General features: G+C 44.3%; 2 protein-coding genes across 2 annotated transcripts in view; both read left to right on the top strand.

The window, feature by feature from the left end:
• The first annotated feature begins 409 nt into the window (after nt 1-409).
• On the top strand, nt 410-4,092 carry HAUS2 (HAUS augmin like complex subunit 2). The gene is made up of 6 exons (XM_088520425.1): nt 410-700; nt 808-900; nt 2,232-2,301; nt 3,020-3,152; nt 3,676-3,784; nt 3,920-4,092. Exons 1-6 carry the CDS (start codon nt 410-412, stop codon nt 4,067-4,069), a joined length of 846 nt encoding a protein of 281 aa, XP_088376551.1. The 3' UTR covers nt 4,070-4,092.
• Nucleotides 4,093-6,255: 2,163 nt separating this feature from the next.
• Nucleotides 6,256-13,961, top strand: part of STARD9 (StAR related lipid transfer domain containing 9) — an 83,211-nt gene continuing 75,505 nt past the window's right edge. Inside the window, 1 exon segment of the mRNA XM_088520461.1 lies at nt 6,256-6,359. Coding sequence (XP_088376587.1) covers nt 6,313-6,359 — 47 coding nt within the window. The 5' untranslated portion in view covers nt 6,256-6,312.

The following is a 13,961-nucleotide window of genomic DNA, read 5'->3' as shown; positions in this document are numbered from 1 at the left end:
TTTTTTGGGGGGGGGGGCAGGCGTGGGGAGGGAGAAGGGATAGTTATTTCACGACTGGCTCCTCTGCCCTGACGCTGGAAGCAGAAACCCCGCAGCTCCAGCTGAGCCCGATCCCAGGGCAGGCGAGGCCCGGCCGAGGGCAGCACGAGCGCCAGCTGGATCAGAGTTGCGGAACCGGCCGCGGAATAAAAACCCAACGCGCGGCAGGGGGAGCATTAACAGCCCCAAATATCCCTGTCCTGGCTCCCGCTGCCAGACGGCCCCGCGCCCACCTGCAGACACGGCCGCGACCTCCACCCCGATACCGGCCTGGGCCTGGGCCCGGGCCCGGCCCGACCCGCCGGTGGCGCCGCCCGGCAGCGCCCCAGGGCCCGCCCGGAAGCGGAACCTGCTCGCGGCCGCGCCCAACATGGCGCAGAGGCCGGCGCCGCGCGCGCTTCCCGCCGCCCGCGCCGCCCGGGCGCACGGCATGGCGGGGCGCCGCGCCCGCGCCGTCACCGCGGCAACGGCGGCCGCCGCCGGCCGCGACAGCCCGCGGCGCCGGGGCCGCGGGGAGGCCGCCGAGGCGCGGGGCGCCGACGCCGCAGCCGCCCGCGAGCCCGGCGGCGAAATGGCCGACCCCGACCTCTGGGACGAGGGGCAGTCCGCGGCGGCGGCCACCGTGTTGGCGCGCTGCCTGGAGGCGGGCGTCGTGAGCCAGGTACGGGCGCCATAACGGCTCTCCCGGCGCCGCGGGTAACGGTCGAGGGGCGGGGAGGCTCCATGTGCTCCTGCTTCCGTTTGCACTGTTTTCTGCTCTTTCCACAGGAGGCTCTGGACTTAACCTGTCCAAAAGCGCCCTGCTTCGTGAGGTTCTCGGAGAGGGAGCAGATCGCAAATCTGCAAGCCGAGATCAATCAGGTAGGGCCCGGCCGCTGCTGCCCAGCTCTGCACCCCGGCGCGGAGGCAGCGCCTGTCGCTGGGTGCCGCTGCCTCGCGGCTGGTGTTTAAAACAATTCGTCTGGTAGGGTCTTCCCCATGGACTGAATTGTCCCCAGAAAAGAAGAAAATAATTAAATTTTTCAGTATACCTGGAAAGGGGCAGCGGTCCACACCTTTGACTGCAGTGTGATGTAAAGCTTTGATTGCAAATTAAAAAAAAAAAGGTGTTTCTTTAGACAGCTGAACTATTTTTTTGGCTAGCAAGAATTATCCTCAGTCATTTCCTACCTAATTTCCTATTAGTTGCTGGATTTTATTTTATGATGGTGTATTCTGAGCCCTTGCTGGCTAGTGGGGGAACTATACCTGTAGAATTTTGCGATTCAGGCTGTAGTCCTGCTGCAAAGTGATGTGACAAATGGCCTGTGTACTTCTCTGGAGAACAGGAGACAGCTGGCATCATCCTCCTGCTAGAAGAAATAGTTTTCGACTGTAGCATGGTTACTTAACTTTCTCTGCTGAAAGTTTTTATGCATGGAATAGACTCTCACAGTGACCAAGGAAAACAGTTGTTCCTTGTGAGGCCCAGAACACTGATGTCTTCCTCTTCTGTCTCTTCCCCAGTCTGCTCCCATCTAGCCTAAAGAACCACAACTCTTAGCTGTTTATGGTAGTTACTCTTTTCTAAACAGGCTATGATTTTTTTTTAAGCACATAGTAAAGGTAAACAAGTGTTGAGCAGGTGTTTCCAAGTTTTACTGTTGAGTCACAGCTGTTTGTCTGTCTTCAGCATACAGTAATATTCACTTTAAGCCTCTTATCTACTTTTTTTTACTTTATACTTTTTTTATTTGCTACTTCTCTCGCTTATTGCTTTCAGTCAGGAATGTAAAAAATATGGTTTTGGTCTCATTTCAAAGCACCTATTTTTTGGTTAATAGTGCGGATCACAGAAAGGTGTCTGCTGCTCTTGCACAGGTTTATTGTTGAAAAGAATTAAGAGGTTTGTGTGAGATAGCTTATCCCTCAGCCAATGAAAAAAAACTATTTTTTATGAGGAGGAGGAGGAAACTTTTTAAGCACATTATAGATAATGAAACTGCTTTGTGGGTGATAAGCTTCTGTGTTTTTAAGAATAATTGCCTGATCTGTCTCTTCTAACACAAATTTTAACCAAAAGGATTTTTGGAATATTTTTGACCAAAAAACCCTCAACAGTGGAAACAGCACAGATGTGTCTTGGTCTCTCTTTAGGTGTCTCAGTCTCTTAATTAAAAATATTTTTCATTTAATTTTCATTACTATTGTAGAAAAAAATGGAAATTGAAATCCTGGAATTGGAGAAGGAGACAGCAGACATTACTCACCCCTTTTACTTGAGTAAGTGCAGTTATGCATTAGAAAAAAATGTGAGTGTTAAATGACTTCATTATCAGATTAATGTCTCCCTTGACTACATGATACTTGTGGAAATTTTTGCATCTGTCCTCACTGGATAGCTTGTTCGAGGTGGCAAGTGCTTAATTAGCCCGTAAAGAACATGCACCTTATCCAATGATAGTAGGAGTAGCGTATGTGTCACTGTGTCCTCTTGTCCCTGGGGTTAGTGGAGCATCAGGGGTTTGTCAATATAATGCTTTGCTTCCCTTGGCCTGTGTGTCACTTCTCTGCTTTTCCAGCAACCTAATATATTATTTTTCTTCATCTCTAGTGTCCCTAGAATTGCACAGATCTTAATTTTTGTGGTTTGGAAGCATGTGGATTTTTCTTCAGTATTTTTCCCTAGCTTTTACTACTACAATTTGATGGGTGCTTAAAAGCTTTCTAGCTTACTGATGCTGGCGTGATGCTAATGATGTAAGTCGTAATACTTCAATTCTGTGATACAGATTAAGAAGTGGATTTCAGCTCTTAAAGACATTTTACTTAGTGTTGTTGGTTTATCTGTAGTTCTGCATATCTAAAAAGTAGGTATGATTAAGACTTATTTCAAAATAATTCTCATGTTAAGTCTTATATAATCTAATGCAAGTCACTCCAGTTATCTTTCTTCATCATTTTAGGCCAAAAGTTTCAACTTTGCAATTTCTTTTTATAGACCAAAAGTGCCAGATCTTTCAAGATATGAACAACCACTTGGAAGCAGTGCTGAAAGAGAAAAGGGCTTTCAGAAAAAGGCTAATTAGGCCCAGATGTCAAGACAGCCTGCCTATTGAGGCTCCTTACCACAAGTAGGTATATGGAAAATAATTGTTTTGTGTATGCATGAATCCAAATCAGTTTGAATGCAGAGGTAGTGAAAGTTACATGCTGTCATTCACTCTTGCATGAAGTGGAGGAAAATAGCTAGTGAAACCTCAGCTGAAAAACTAATAGTTCATTCACTGATTGAATTTATAGAAAGGTATTAAGTCTTTTCATGAATGTTTGCTTAGAGTGATTTGATCTTGTCTTCTGAAGATTTCATAAAGGTTCATGTTGCATGTTTAGAGAGGTATTAAATGCTTGATTCATTATGCTTTCCTATAAGCAGGAAGTGTTATGTTTGTCATCCTGCTTTCACTGTGACTTGCTCAGAGTATATGTGGGTAATCAAAGTGGTAATTGTTGAAAAATCAGTTAAATGGTCAGGGACTTTATTAAAACTGGAGGAGAAGATTAAGAAAAAACACAGGGAAAGTAGGAGTTGGTAAGTATTAAATCCTGTGTTGTTTTGCAAAGCTTCTGAGTAAGATGGCTAATTCTTGACTACAGGTATATAGTAGAGTTGTTGACTGAGGCTGTGACCTTCATTGAGAAGCTTGAAAAACATTTGCAGACAGTAAGAAGCAGCCCTCAGATACCCACCTTAATGAAGGATATGGTGAGTAGCAAAAGAATTGAACTTTCTGCATCTTGCAGGATTAAGACCTCAATGCTGTTTGTGTGTGCAGGCTAGTTTTGGGTCTTGCTAATAGGACAGGACATGCAGGGATGAAATGCTTCTCTTCTTTTTCAGGACACTGCTCTGACAAAAACAGAGATACTAGTGAGAGATTTGGAGGAACTGACAGAGCAAATACTAAAATGGAGGGAAGTGCAAAAAGAGGTGCATTCTGACAGCATCTACAATCCTGCTGAATTCGACTTTAGCTCTTATTTAACCTGACAAATATCTCCTCTGCAGAAAGGATGGACATTTGCAGAACCAACCTTTAGCAGTCTTCTGAGAAGTACAATGTAATTGTGCCTTAACTAGCTACAGGGTTCCTGTTGAATTCCTGGTTCCTGTTCTTACATGGTAGTTGAACAGATAAGTTCTCAGCTAGTTTAAAAAAAAAAAATGCAATAGCTCATACAAAGGCAAATCAGTGAGAAGACTTAGAGCCTGTACCTTCAATGAAGGTTTTTTGTGTGTTTTGTGTTTTGTATTGGTTGTTCATTTGCTAAATGTCCACTTTTGTTTTTGTAAATACTATATTTTGTCATGATAAAATTTCAATAAAGGCACTAGATTATAAAGAGAAGTCTTTTGATATTTTGTTGCAAAATCTGGTAATCAAAACAGTACAAAGTTGGTATGGAAACTAAACTGGATCTACGATTTCAAACCACCACCCAGTGAGTGGAACTGGAACACGCTTCCCTGGAAACAGCAGAAATGAAAAATCCAGTTGTTTTGTTAGCCAATATTGTGACTGATGTGGTTCCTTGGAAAAGGAGGGAAGTGATGCATGCAATTTCTACTAACTCGTCATCTGCGTTTCTATGATAAATGTATTTAGTCTCTTTTGCTTGTCCTATCTTTGCTGCCTCCCTCAAAATTAATGTTCCATGGAGCTATCACTGATTTTGTTTAATTACCAGTCATGCCCAGTCTTCATTGTCTGTGTGTGTTAAAAGTTTTGTTAGTAAAACACCCCGGTAGGATACCTGTAAGTGCTGGGTGCCTTGGGCACTTCAAACTTAACATTCGAGTCATGGTCAAACAGGAACTGGTAACAACTTTGTTCCTTTCTGTAGCTGCATAGATCAGCTTAGTTGTCAGCTCAGTTCCTGTGTTCAACAGCATGTGTTTTTTTTTTTTTTTTTTTTTTTTTTTTTTAAGCCCACCATTCTTTTTTGAAGGTAGCCACTAGGTGGCTCAGCAGCCCACAACTTTCCCAGTAGTTGATCTGATTAATGACACATTCACATCTGTGCATTGTTGTGCAAGCTGTGTTTTACAGACAAGAAGTAAAGCAGAATTAAGGAAGAAATACTTGATTCTTTGTTGAGCACGGTCAGATTAAGTTCGTTGCAGTTGGTCTGCCATATATTAAATACTTGAAAGTTACTGAGAATCCCATCCTTCTTCTCTGTAAAATGTATTATTCTTTTGGCTGTAATGTCGCAGTCTAACGACCTACATGTTCTCTGCTGTAGGATGTAAGTGTAGCTGTTTTTTCTTCCTGCTTCTGTTGAGAAGTGAAGAAGATGCAAATGACTTGGACTAAGTCACGTAGACTGCTAGTAGATACAATCTAAGATTATAAACTGCAGCCTGACCTCTTTAAATTTTAATGGGATCTTTATGTGAACAGCTGTTACAAGTCATGCAGGATTTTAAACCTAAAGTCCTATATGGCAGTCATGGCAGGTATGGAAAGGAACATCTACAGAGTTGCAGAAGAGCTCTGTGATATTTATTTATTTATTTATTTATTTTCCTTTTGCATTCTCTGATACAGAAGGGAAGAGAATCCAGGCTTCTAGAATCATGATCCTGTGCGTCAGTGACAAGGCTAATCTCTCTTGCTCAGATTATTTTGCAGTGCTACTTTAGGTAAATTAAAGCTGTTGAAAGGCATTTGTATACCATGTGTTTTTTGTTGTTGTTGTTGTTGTTGTTGTTTGTTTGTAGTTTGTTGTTGTTTTGGGGGTTTTTATTAAGGGAATGGAGAATGAAAACACAACGATAATTAGGGAGCTTGGCACAAAGCTGCTACTATTTTGAAATGGAAACACAGAGTAAAAAGTCCAATAGAAGTGGGTGAGAGCATTGGCAGAAAACGAGCAGGAATCGCCACTCAAGTGCGTAACTTCTATCCATGCAATAGCTTGGAACAGAGCAGAGCTCAGCTGGCAGTGCTCTGGAGGGCTCGAGGCTCAGTTTTCTACGTCCAGCACAACCTGCGGGAGTTTCCAAAGCCGGCAGCTTAGCTTTCCCTTCGGGGTGATGAGCAAGGGGCATTAACGCCCTTAGGGGACCCTCCCGCGGGGCTGGGCCGGGCCGGGCCCTCCCCTCGGGGCGGGCCGGGCTGGGCCGGGCCGGGCCGGGCCGGCGGCTCCTCCCCGGGCGCAGGGGGCGCGATGCGGGGCCGGGGCGCGGGCGGCCGGAGCTGCCGGGGCGGCCGCCCCTGAGCCGTGGCCATGGCCACCGTGAAGGTGGCCCTGCGGGTCCGGCCGCTCAGCAAGAGGTGCGGGGGAGCGGGGGCGGCGGGCGCTGCTGCGGCGGGGGAGCGCGGCGCGGGGAGAGCGGGATCCGTCCTTGGAGCGCCCCGCGTAGCTTGGGAAGGCCTCTTAAAAACAAGAGTTAAAGGCTGTTCCCCTCGCTGCCCTCCTCCCGAGCCCCCGGCTGTCATCCCGGGCCGCGGGAATTCCCGGCGCCTTTTGTGGCGGCTGTTTTTTTTTCCCCCAGCCAAGGCGGGAGCCGGATATTCCCGTTGCCGCTCGGCTCGGCCGCTTCCCCGGCTTGCCCGTCTCCAGTAGAAACCCCGGGAACGGGACGGCGGGGCGCGAGGGAAGGGGGCCGCAAGCGGCGCAGGCCTCGGCGGGAGCCGTTGGGGCTCGGCGGGAGCCCTGGGTTTGTGCCTCCTGCTGCCGGAGGGCTCCGGCGCTCGAAGCAGCCGCGCTTGGAAAGTGCCGTGAGCTCCTTCTACGAGGGCCCCTCGTTGGCTTGATACCGCCCCTGCCTTTAACGCGAGCCCCTCGCAGAGCCTTGTGCCTGCGCCGGCCTCTGAGGTGGATAACCCTGTGGGGCAGGCTGAAGGTGCACCTCGAAGAACGGCCCAGCTTAAAGGACATATACATATATATATATATATATATAGTCTAATCACTTGGCCGGTGGTGCAGTAAGGTGTTTTCTGCTTTTACGTTCTTATTTGTTGATGGATTTTGTTCAAGCCTTTATAACTTTTATTTTAAAGTCGCTGCTAGTTAGGCATTCACCAAAATCGTTGTTCTGCTCGAGGGGTGTTTGCGAACAGAAAAAGATATTGGTGAGAGTTGGAAGAAAAAGTTGCTAGTCTTAAATAATAGAAATGGAAAGGTATGTTTTGGCTTTAACTCAAAACTGACTTCTAAAAGGTTCTGTGCGTTATTATGTTAAAACTCAGATGTTCAACTAATATAAATCTGATTATAACACAATTGTGGACAAAACCCATTTAAATATGGGCTGGTATAGTGTAAGAAGCGCTGCAGCATGAAAGTAAGCTGAGTTTAGCCTTTCCTTGCTTAACGTTACTTTAGCTTTGGAGATATTCTTTGGTTTTATTCCCCAATGGCTAAAAAGTACAGTTAGGAAAAAAAAAAAGGCAAAAGTGTTTTTTTCTTTGCCTGAACTTTAAATAGCTTGTGGTGAGTGTTTCTTGTAATGCCAGGATCATCAGCCTTTCTCTGACAGACTAAAGTATTTTTCATTCCCAAACCATTGTCCTGGGAGTAAATTGAATATCCCCTGGTGTGATGTTCTTTTAAAAATGGCAATAACAACCACCCAACACTTTTTTACATTTATTAATCTCTACATTAAAAAGAAAACAAAGAAGTTATGTTGTGGTTAAGTGGGTACTTGTTCTGCCAAAATACGTTTCCCCTCAGAACAAAATAGGGAAGCCTAAATGGGTGGTGTAAATTGATTACAGTGGTAGATAATTTTCAAGTATTAAATAGGAGCTGGGAACTGGTAAAATCCATTTATAGTTTATAGCCAGACATTCAATGCTTGAGCTATTAAGAAAAAATACCAGACTTTTGTAATGAAAGTGTGATGTTATTTTTGGCTGTAAGGGAGAAGCTATTGAGAAACGCCGTCATTGTTAGCACGTAAGTTTGTGAAACGGGAACGCAGGTTCCTTTGCTAGCGGAGTGATGTGTGCCTGGCTTTCAAACGTCAAGACTTGGTGGGGCTGCCCTGAGAAGACGGTATATTCCTGTCAGGAATTTCTCTACTGGATCTAGGGAACTTCTCATGCTTGGGGCTCTGATTTAAAGCCCAATACTGTATTGTTATGGTGACATTTACAGTATTGGATTTAGCCTTTAACTGTTTACATAGGCCAGTAGGAAGCACTGCTAGTTTTTTATGCGCTGCCGTCTCTAAAAATGCTGGTCCTCGTGGTAACCTAGTGTAATGCCCCCAGCCCTCAGCCGAGGCAGTGGGTCAGCCTTGGCGTGGACCTCGGCCATGCGCTGGATGGAGCAGGAAGGGAAGGCTGGGTTTGCATGGAGCGTATTTGGAGCGGGATGGGGGAAGTGTCCAGGAGGGTATAGCTGTGACCAAGATGGAGCACAGCTGCTTCTCCTCAAGCCTTTTCCCCAGAGCCATTTTCTCTGCATTTTCTGTTCTTCCTCCAGCAGTTCCCAAATAACTTGCACGTACCCTGGACATGTTCCTTTTTCATGTTGTATTGTGAGAACTGCTGTATAAGCAGTCTTTGGGCAGGCAGGACTATTAAAAAAAAAAAAAGTGCCCCATAGCACAGCGCAAAGCCTCGTGTGTGGGTATAAGTTTTTTTTTTTTTTTTTTTGACGCTTTCCTTCGTAGATTGTCAATTGAGGTCTGGGTAAGATGTAAGATCATAGTGCTCTTAGTTTAAAAACTTGATGTTAAGGCATGCAGCTCGCCCTGTGGCATTTTTTGAGAGTTAACAGCAGTCCATCGGGCTCACAAGTTCGGGAGCTACCTGTGCAGGACTTAGCAAAGGGCACATGGACTCTGTTGCAGAAAATCTAACCTACTTCGTTAAAACTATTGTGAAACATTACTTCAAATGTGTTTGATGCAATGGTATAATAACTTATATCACCTTCTATATATATTTTTATATATAGATATATACCTATGTTTCTACGAAAGGTTTTCTTAATTGCTGGTTGTACAACAGATAAGAGAACTTTCTCCTCTCCTCTGCCCTCCTTCCCTCAGGGTCTCAGTGTGAGAGGAAAGGGGCAGGACTCCAAGGCTGTCCAAAGCACTGGTGGATCGTGAAGGATGTTTCTGACTGAGACTGCTCAGGAATGATGCCTAATACTTTTGTTATAGCAATATAAGACTTTAAAGGTGGTGCATGCAGGCGTATTCTTCTTGAACTGTGACGTTTGTGTGGGCCAGATTGCAGAACTCACTGATTTTCAAGGAGGCTATCCTGTGCTCCCTTTCCTTATGAAGATATACATCAAAAGCTTGGGCAAGATGAAGAAAGATTTCACTCTTTGAGCAGGCGTTATATCTTCAAATAGCACTCACAGTTGTTCATGCTTATCTCTGCACCAAATATTCCTTTTTTTTTTCTTCTGTGTAGTATTTGCAAAGAAGAATAGGAAGAGACCTCACTAGGATGATGGAAAGACAATTTTGACTATCAGATTGTGTCAGCTTTTATCAGAGCCAATGAAAGCTTTATACAGCTGAGAGAAGCCTTGAAAAATAACTTAGGCTGTATGTCTGGTGTAGCAGTGTGCTGTCCTGGTGAACTTTGTGTACTTGGCTTCAGTATGGATTTTCAGATTGCTTATAAACATCTGTTCTGAATTTGGTAGGAGGAACATTTACTGGGCTCTTTTGAAGCATGCAGTAAAACTATTTTAACTTAAAATAAATGTCCAAAATTTGGGTAGTATTAATTTAAAACATTGCAATTTCTGCAGGATTTTTGTTGCTGATGGGGCAGCATAGTCCCTCGATGTTCTTCTCATTGCACCTCTTGATTTTTAAATGGATGTGTCCTCCATCCATTCAGTCTTGGGCTGTGCTATCTGAAGACTAATGTAACTTGGAAAATGTGACCCAGTACAGGTTGAGATTGGTTTTGGAGTTAACTAGGGTGACAGAAATTGATTGGGAAACATAATAACATGCAGTGATTACATTGCAGGGTTATTTTTAAAAAATCTATGATAGTCACTAAATGCTGTCAAGATTTATTTAAGTTTTCTCATGTACTTGAGTAGTAAGTATTGAGTAGTAAGTATGGCTTTATTGTGCTTAATTATTTTGGTGGATATCTGGTGGTTTATGTTTGTTGGACCTGTTTTGCTTTAATACATGACAACTGCTAATGACTCCAATATTTTTGTTTTACTACATGTACTTGTTTTTAAAATAAACAGGCGACTCTCTAAATTAAAAGGTCAGGCCTTTTGTTCAGAGAGTGCATGACTGTTATTTGAGAGGGTGGAGGAGAAGTGGGGCAAATTTTATGAAGTCTCAAAGAAATAGCTGCCCTCCGTCCCGCCCGCTGCTTCCCCCAGCGTTGTGTTCCTGCCTGCACTTCTGTGCTCTGGGTCTGGACTCATCTGAGAGAGATGAAGCAAGATGTGGAAATGCTCCTCCGCAGGGTCTTGGTCTCCTGGTTCTTTTCCCCTGGCCCATTCTCCCCAGTCTTGCAGGGTGTCTGGTGTCCTTCTCCAGGGCAGAAATGATGTGTTACAGAAACAACAAGTGTTTGGCAGTGACTTTCTCTTGGGCTCACTCTGCGTTTTGGTAGGACTGCCACAGCTGCTTGACTTCTGTCCCCTCTCTGTTGTCACCCCCCGTGCCAGCCCTGTTTCTGCCTCCCATAGCGAGCTACTGTTCTGTCCCTGGTGTTGCCCTGCCCCAGAACTTTCAGTATCTGGGATGATCCAGGTCTTTTCTTGGACCATGTAGCATCAAATGGTCTTTCTGCAGCTCTTTGTACAGGTAACAACTTCTCACGCCAACTAATTTAGCAGGAGAGGGGCATTTTGCAAACATACCATGAAGTTTTAGAAAAGGAGGGATAAAAGGGGGATGGAGAAACTAAATGTTAAGGTCACTGAGACCTCTGAGGAGCAGAATTCACATCTGTTACAAGAGAGGTGCACTTCAGGGTTGATTTTATTTGTAAACACACCTTTCCTACCTGTGGAGTAATGCACCCATTCTTAAGGCATGAGGATTGTTTTATTGGTCAACTGCAAATTGTGGTATGGACATCTGTAAGGATGTACTGACAAAAATGATGCTAAAAGACCTTCTTGTAGTGTTTGTAATCTGAATTTAAGGTCAGGACGTCTAGAACAGCTGTGAATGTGCTTTGCCTCTTGCGCTTTAGTTGTTGAAACAGAGTCTCCTTTTCCCAAATTCTCTGGTTTGTACCTGAATGAGGCATGAAATAAACACGTATTTACAGGAGGATGAACGCTGGGTTTGCAGAGCAGGGGTTTTGGTTTTACCATATGCTCAGTGCTGTAGGTGTAAGCTGCTGCAGAAAGGAAGGGCCTCTATTCCCAGCACTGCGTGTTCCTGCCCCTTCCCTTGCTCTGGCTTCAGCAACCGTGTGAGCACTGCTGGCTGCTCTGGAGCAGCTCACCAGCCCTGTGGCACATGGAGCAGTTGTTTTAGTGGGTTCATTTTCTGATCACAGCCGATCCGTGTCATTGCACGTGTGCAGGATTGCTAGATCCAGTGCTAGAGGAGAAGGAGGAGGGAAAACGGCCCTTGCAGCAACAGCCTGCGGTTAAAATACGTTAAGTGTCCTGTGAATCTGCAGCCAGACTTGAGCAAAGTTACCTGGCTGCTGCGCTGAGCAGAGGGTTTGGTGTGTGTGTGTGAGGAGTCACTGTTACCCTGGGGTAGAAGACAGCGTGGTAGTTTTGTGTTGCTTCTATGGTACTGGTTTTGTATCTTAAATTTATCATAGTGAAGGTCTGATGTTTGGAACTTCTTTCATCTTGAATCTGCGGTAATGCTTTTCATCTGGGAGGACACTGAGTGGCTAAAACCCACTCCGCGAAGTCATTTGTTTGTAGGCCTGTGGGCAAGGAGTTTCATTTAATTATGATAATAATAGGGCTGGGTTGCTCTGCTTGTTACTGAGGTTGCCTTTTATTTGGGATTATAATACCCTGGCACGTGAAGCTACTTAAAGTTTTACCAGATTTTAACCATATGGGTAAAAGGCTTCAATGCATGAAGGCCTGCCTCAGGCTAGATATTCCTATTTCGTTTCATTTAAACTTCGCCCAGAACAATTCAGCTGCTTCAGAAATGAGGTTAAGGGAAAAATATGCTTTTAAATATTTAAAAGCAACGTACGGTGACCTATTCTTTGAACTTCTGCATTGATTTGAAATGTGAAATCAAGTATGTACTTTTTTTTTCTTTTTTTTTTGATAACCCTATCTATGTCCACCTGCTTTTGTTCAAGTTCTGAATAAATAAAAAAAGTGGCATACGGCATAGATTAGCTGTGGAGATTGGAAAGAAAAATTGTGAAAGAAAAATCTCCAGATCGTTCTGGAGACGTGGAAAGACAGGAGGAACAGGCAATGGAGTACGTGCCACTGAAGCAAGCCCCCCTGAAAGGAGAACCCGGGGTCCCTCCAGATTTGTCTGTCTCTTGCTGTTAATAAATTCTGGTAAAATTGCCTGTCAGAACGCCCCATCTCTTTGATCTGGTCCAATACAGAAGTGTCAGCTTTGTCCGTTATCTTACATGGCAGAGATTTCCAGGTGGTCAGGGAAGACCCCAAACTCGTTACCTGTGCAAATCCAGGAAATTGCCCCCATGCAGGTTAAACGTCTCGTGCAAGTTTCTCCCTTAGATAGCCCAAGCCTCCTTTGCTGCTCTGTGTGGCAGGTACCCCAGGGGAGCTGGTGCACGTTTGGTTTGCTCTGAGCAGTCCTCTCCTGCCTGGGGACTAACTCAGGATGTCCCAGGGGCTGAAGTGCTGCAAGCTCTCTACAGCAAGGGCGTTTCAGTAGAGATGTTCGGGGCGTGGGTTCATGTGACACTGTAAGAGATTTAAAACCCTCATTCCGGGTTGTAAAATAGATATATTTTTAGGTGACAAGAAGTTCTGTACTTCCTCCGAGTTGTTGAAAGCTGAAAACTTTAGTTTTTGAAACAGGTTGTTAGTTAGTCTCAGCAGTCACTGAGAGGAGAGTGTAATTGGGGGGAGTATAGAGTTTTGTATAAATGTCAGGAAATCTGCTAGAAGACACTTATTAAAATGCTCGAGGAATGGTGGAGTGAATGTGAATCTTGCCACTCTTGTTTTAACTTAACAGTTTATAACTGACAAGATGATACCAAGCCATCTGGTTAACATGTGCTCCCTATTCACCTGGTCTCAGCTGTTCTTGCCTTTCCCTTCAGATTAACTTTAAACAAATCATGACACGACTGTAACAAGGAGGAAGATTTTATTTCTAAACCATTTTTTTCCCAATTTTGCAAAGGTATTAGGCATCATTAGAACCACGTGTTTTGGTAAAGTTGCAGCTTGCGAAGTTTTTCAGAGCTGCTTCGTTATCAGAGTATAAAATAAACTGTAAAAGTTTCTCAGGATTAGAGAGATCCTTTGCCTTTCTGCTGTCAGATAAGGAGGTCGTTGACCTCTTCTTCCTCATTTCTGTTTTGCTATATATAAAAATCCATAATGTCCTTTCTTCATCTGTAAATTGTGACTTTTAAATAACTTTTAAATGACTGGGATTTTGCCAAATTGTATTTACTTCTTTTTTTTTTCCCCCATAGTACTCTCCAAAACAACATACCTCTTGGACTGTAAATAAGAATGCTTTTCATTTATTTATCTTCATGTAAGCCTGTGAATAAGAGCATTCTGATCTTCAAGTAGTTATGATGCTGCGGGCCCAGAATTAACCTTTTGCTCTAGTCGCATTTTTTCATTCTTTTCCAATGCTGCTCATTTATGGAAGTAGAACCTGGCTGCAGTAGATTCCAGTGATTACTGTGTTCAATGGGAATTTTATGTTGATAGTATATATTAATCGTTAATGCACACGGGACTATCCTGTTCACTTG

The sequence above is a fragment of the Tinamus guttatus genome, unplaced genomic scaffold, assembly GCF_059628265.1.
Source record: "Tinamus guttatus ecotype Peru unplaced genomic scaffold, ASM5962826v1 Tinamus_guttatus_pri_ptg000089l, whole genome shotgun sequence".
NCBI lineage: Eukaryota > Metazoa > Chordata > Aves > Tinamiformes > Tinamidae > Tinamus > Tinamus guttatus.
The sequence above is the reverse complement of the archived record's forward strand: the minus strand, read 5'-3'. Positions and strand labels throughout refer to the sequence as shown.

Coding starts and splice junctions, on each gene's coding strand:
- HAUS2 (XM_088520425.1), top strand. CDS start 410: ATGGCGCAGAGGCCGGCGCCGCGCGCGCTTCCCGCCGCCCGCGCCGCC. Junction 701..807: donor AGGCGGGCGTCGTGAGCCAG/GTACGGGCGCCA, acceptor CTCTTTCCACAG/GAGGCTCTGGACTTAACCTG. Junction 3,785..3,919: donor CCACCTTAATGAAGGATATG/GTGAGTAGCAAA, acceptor CTTCTTTTTCAG/GACACTGCTCTGACAAAAAC.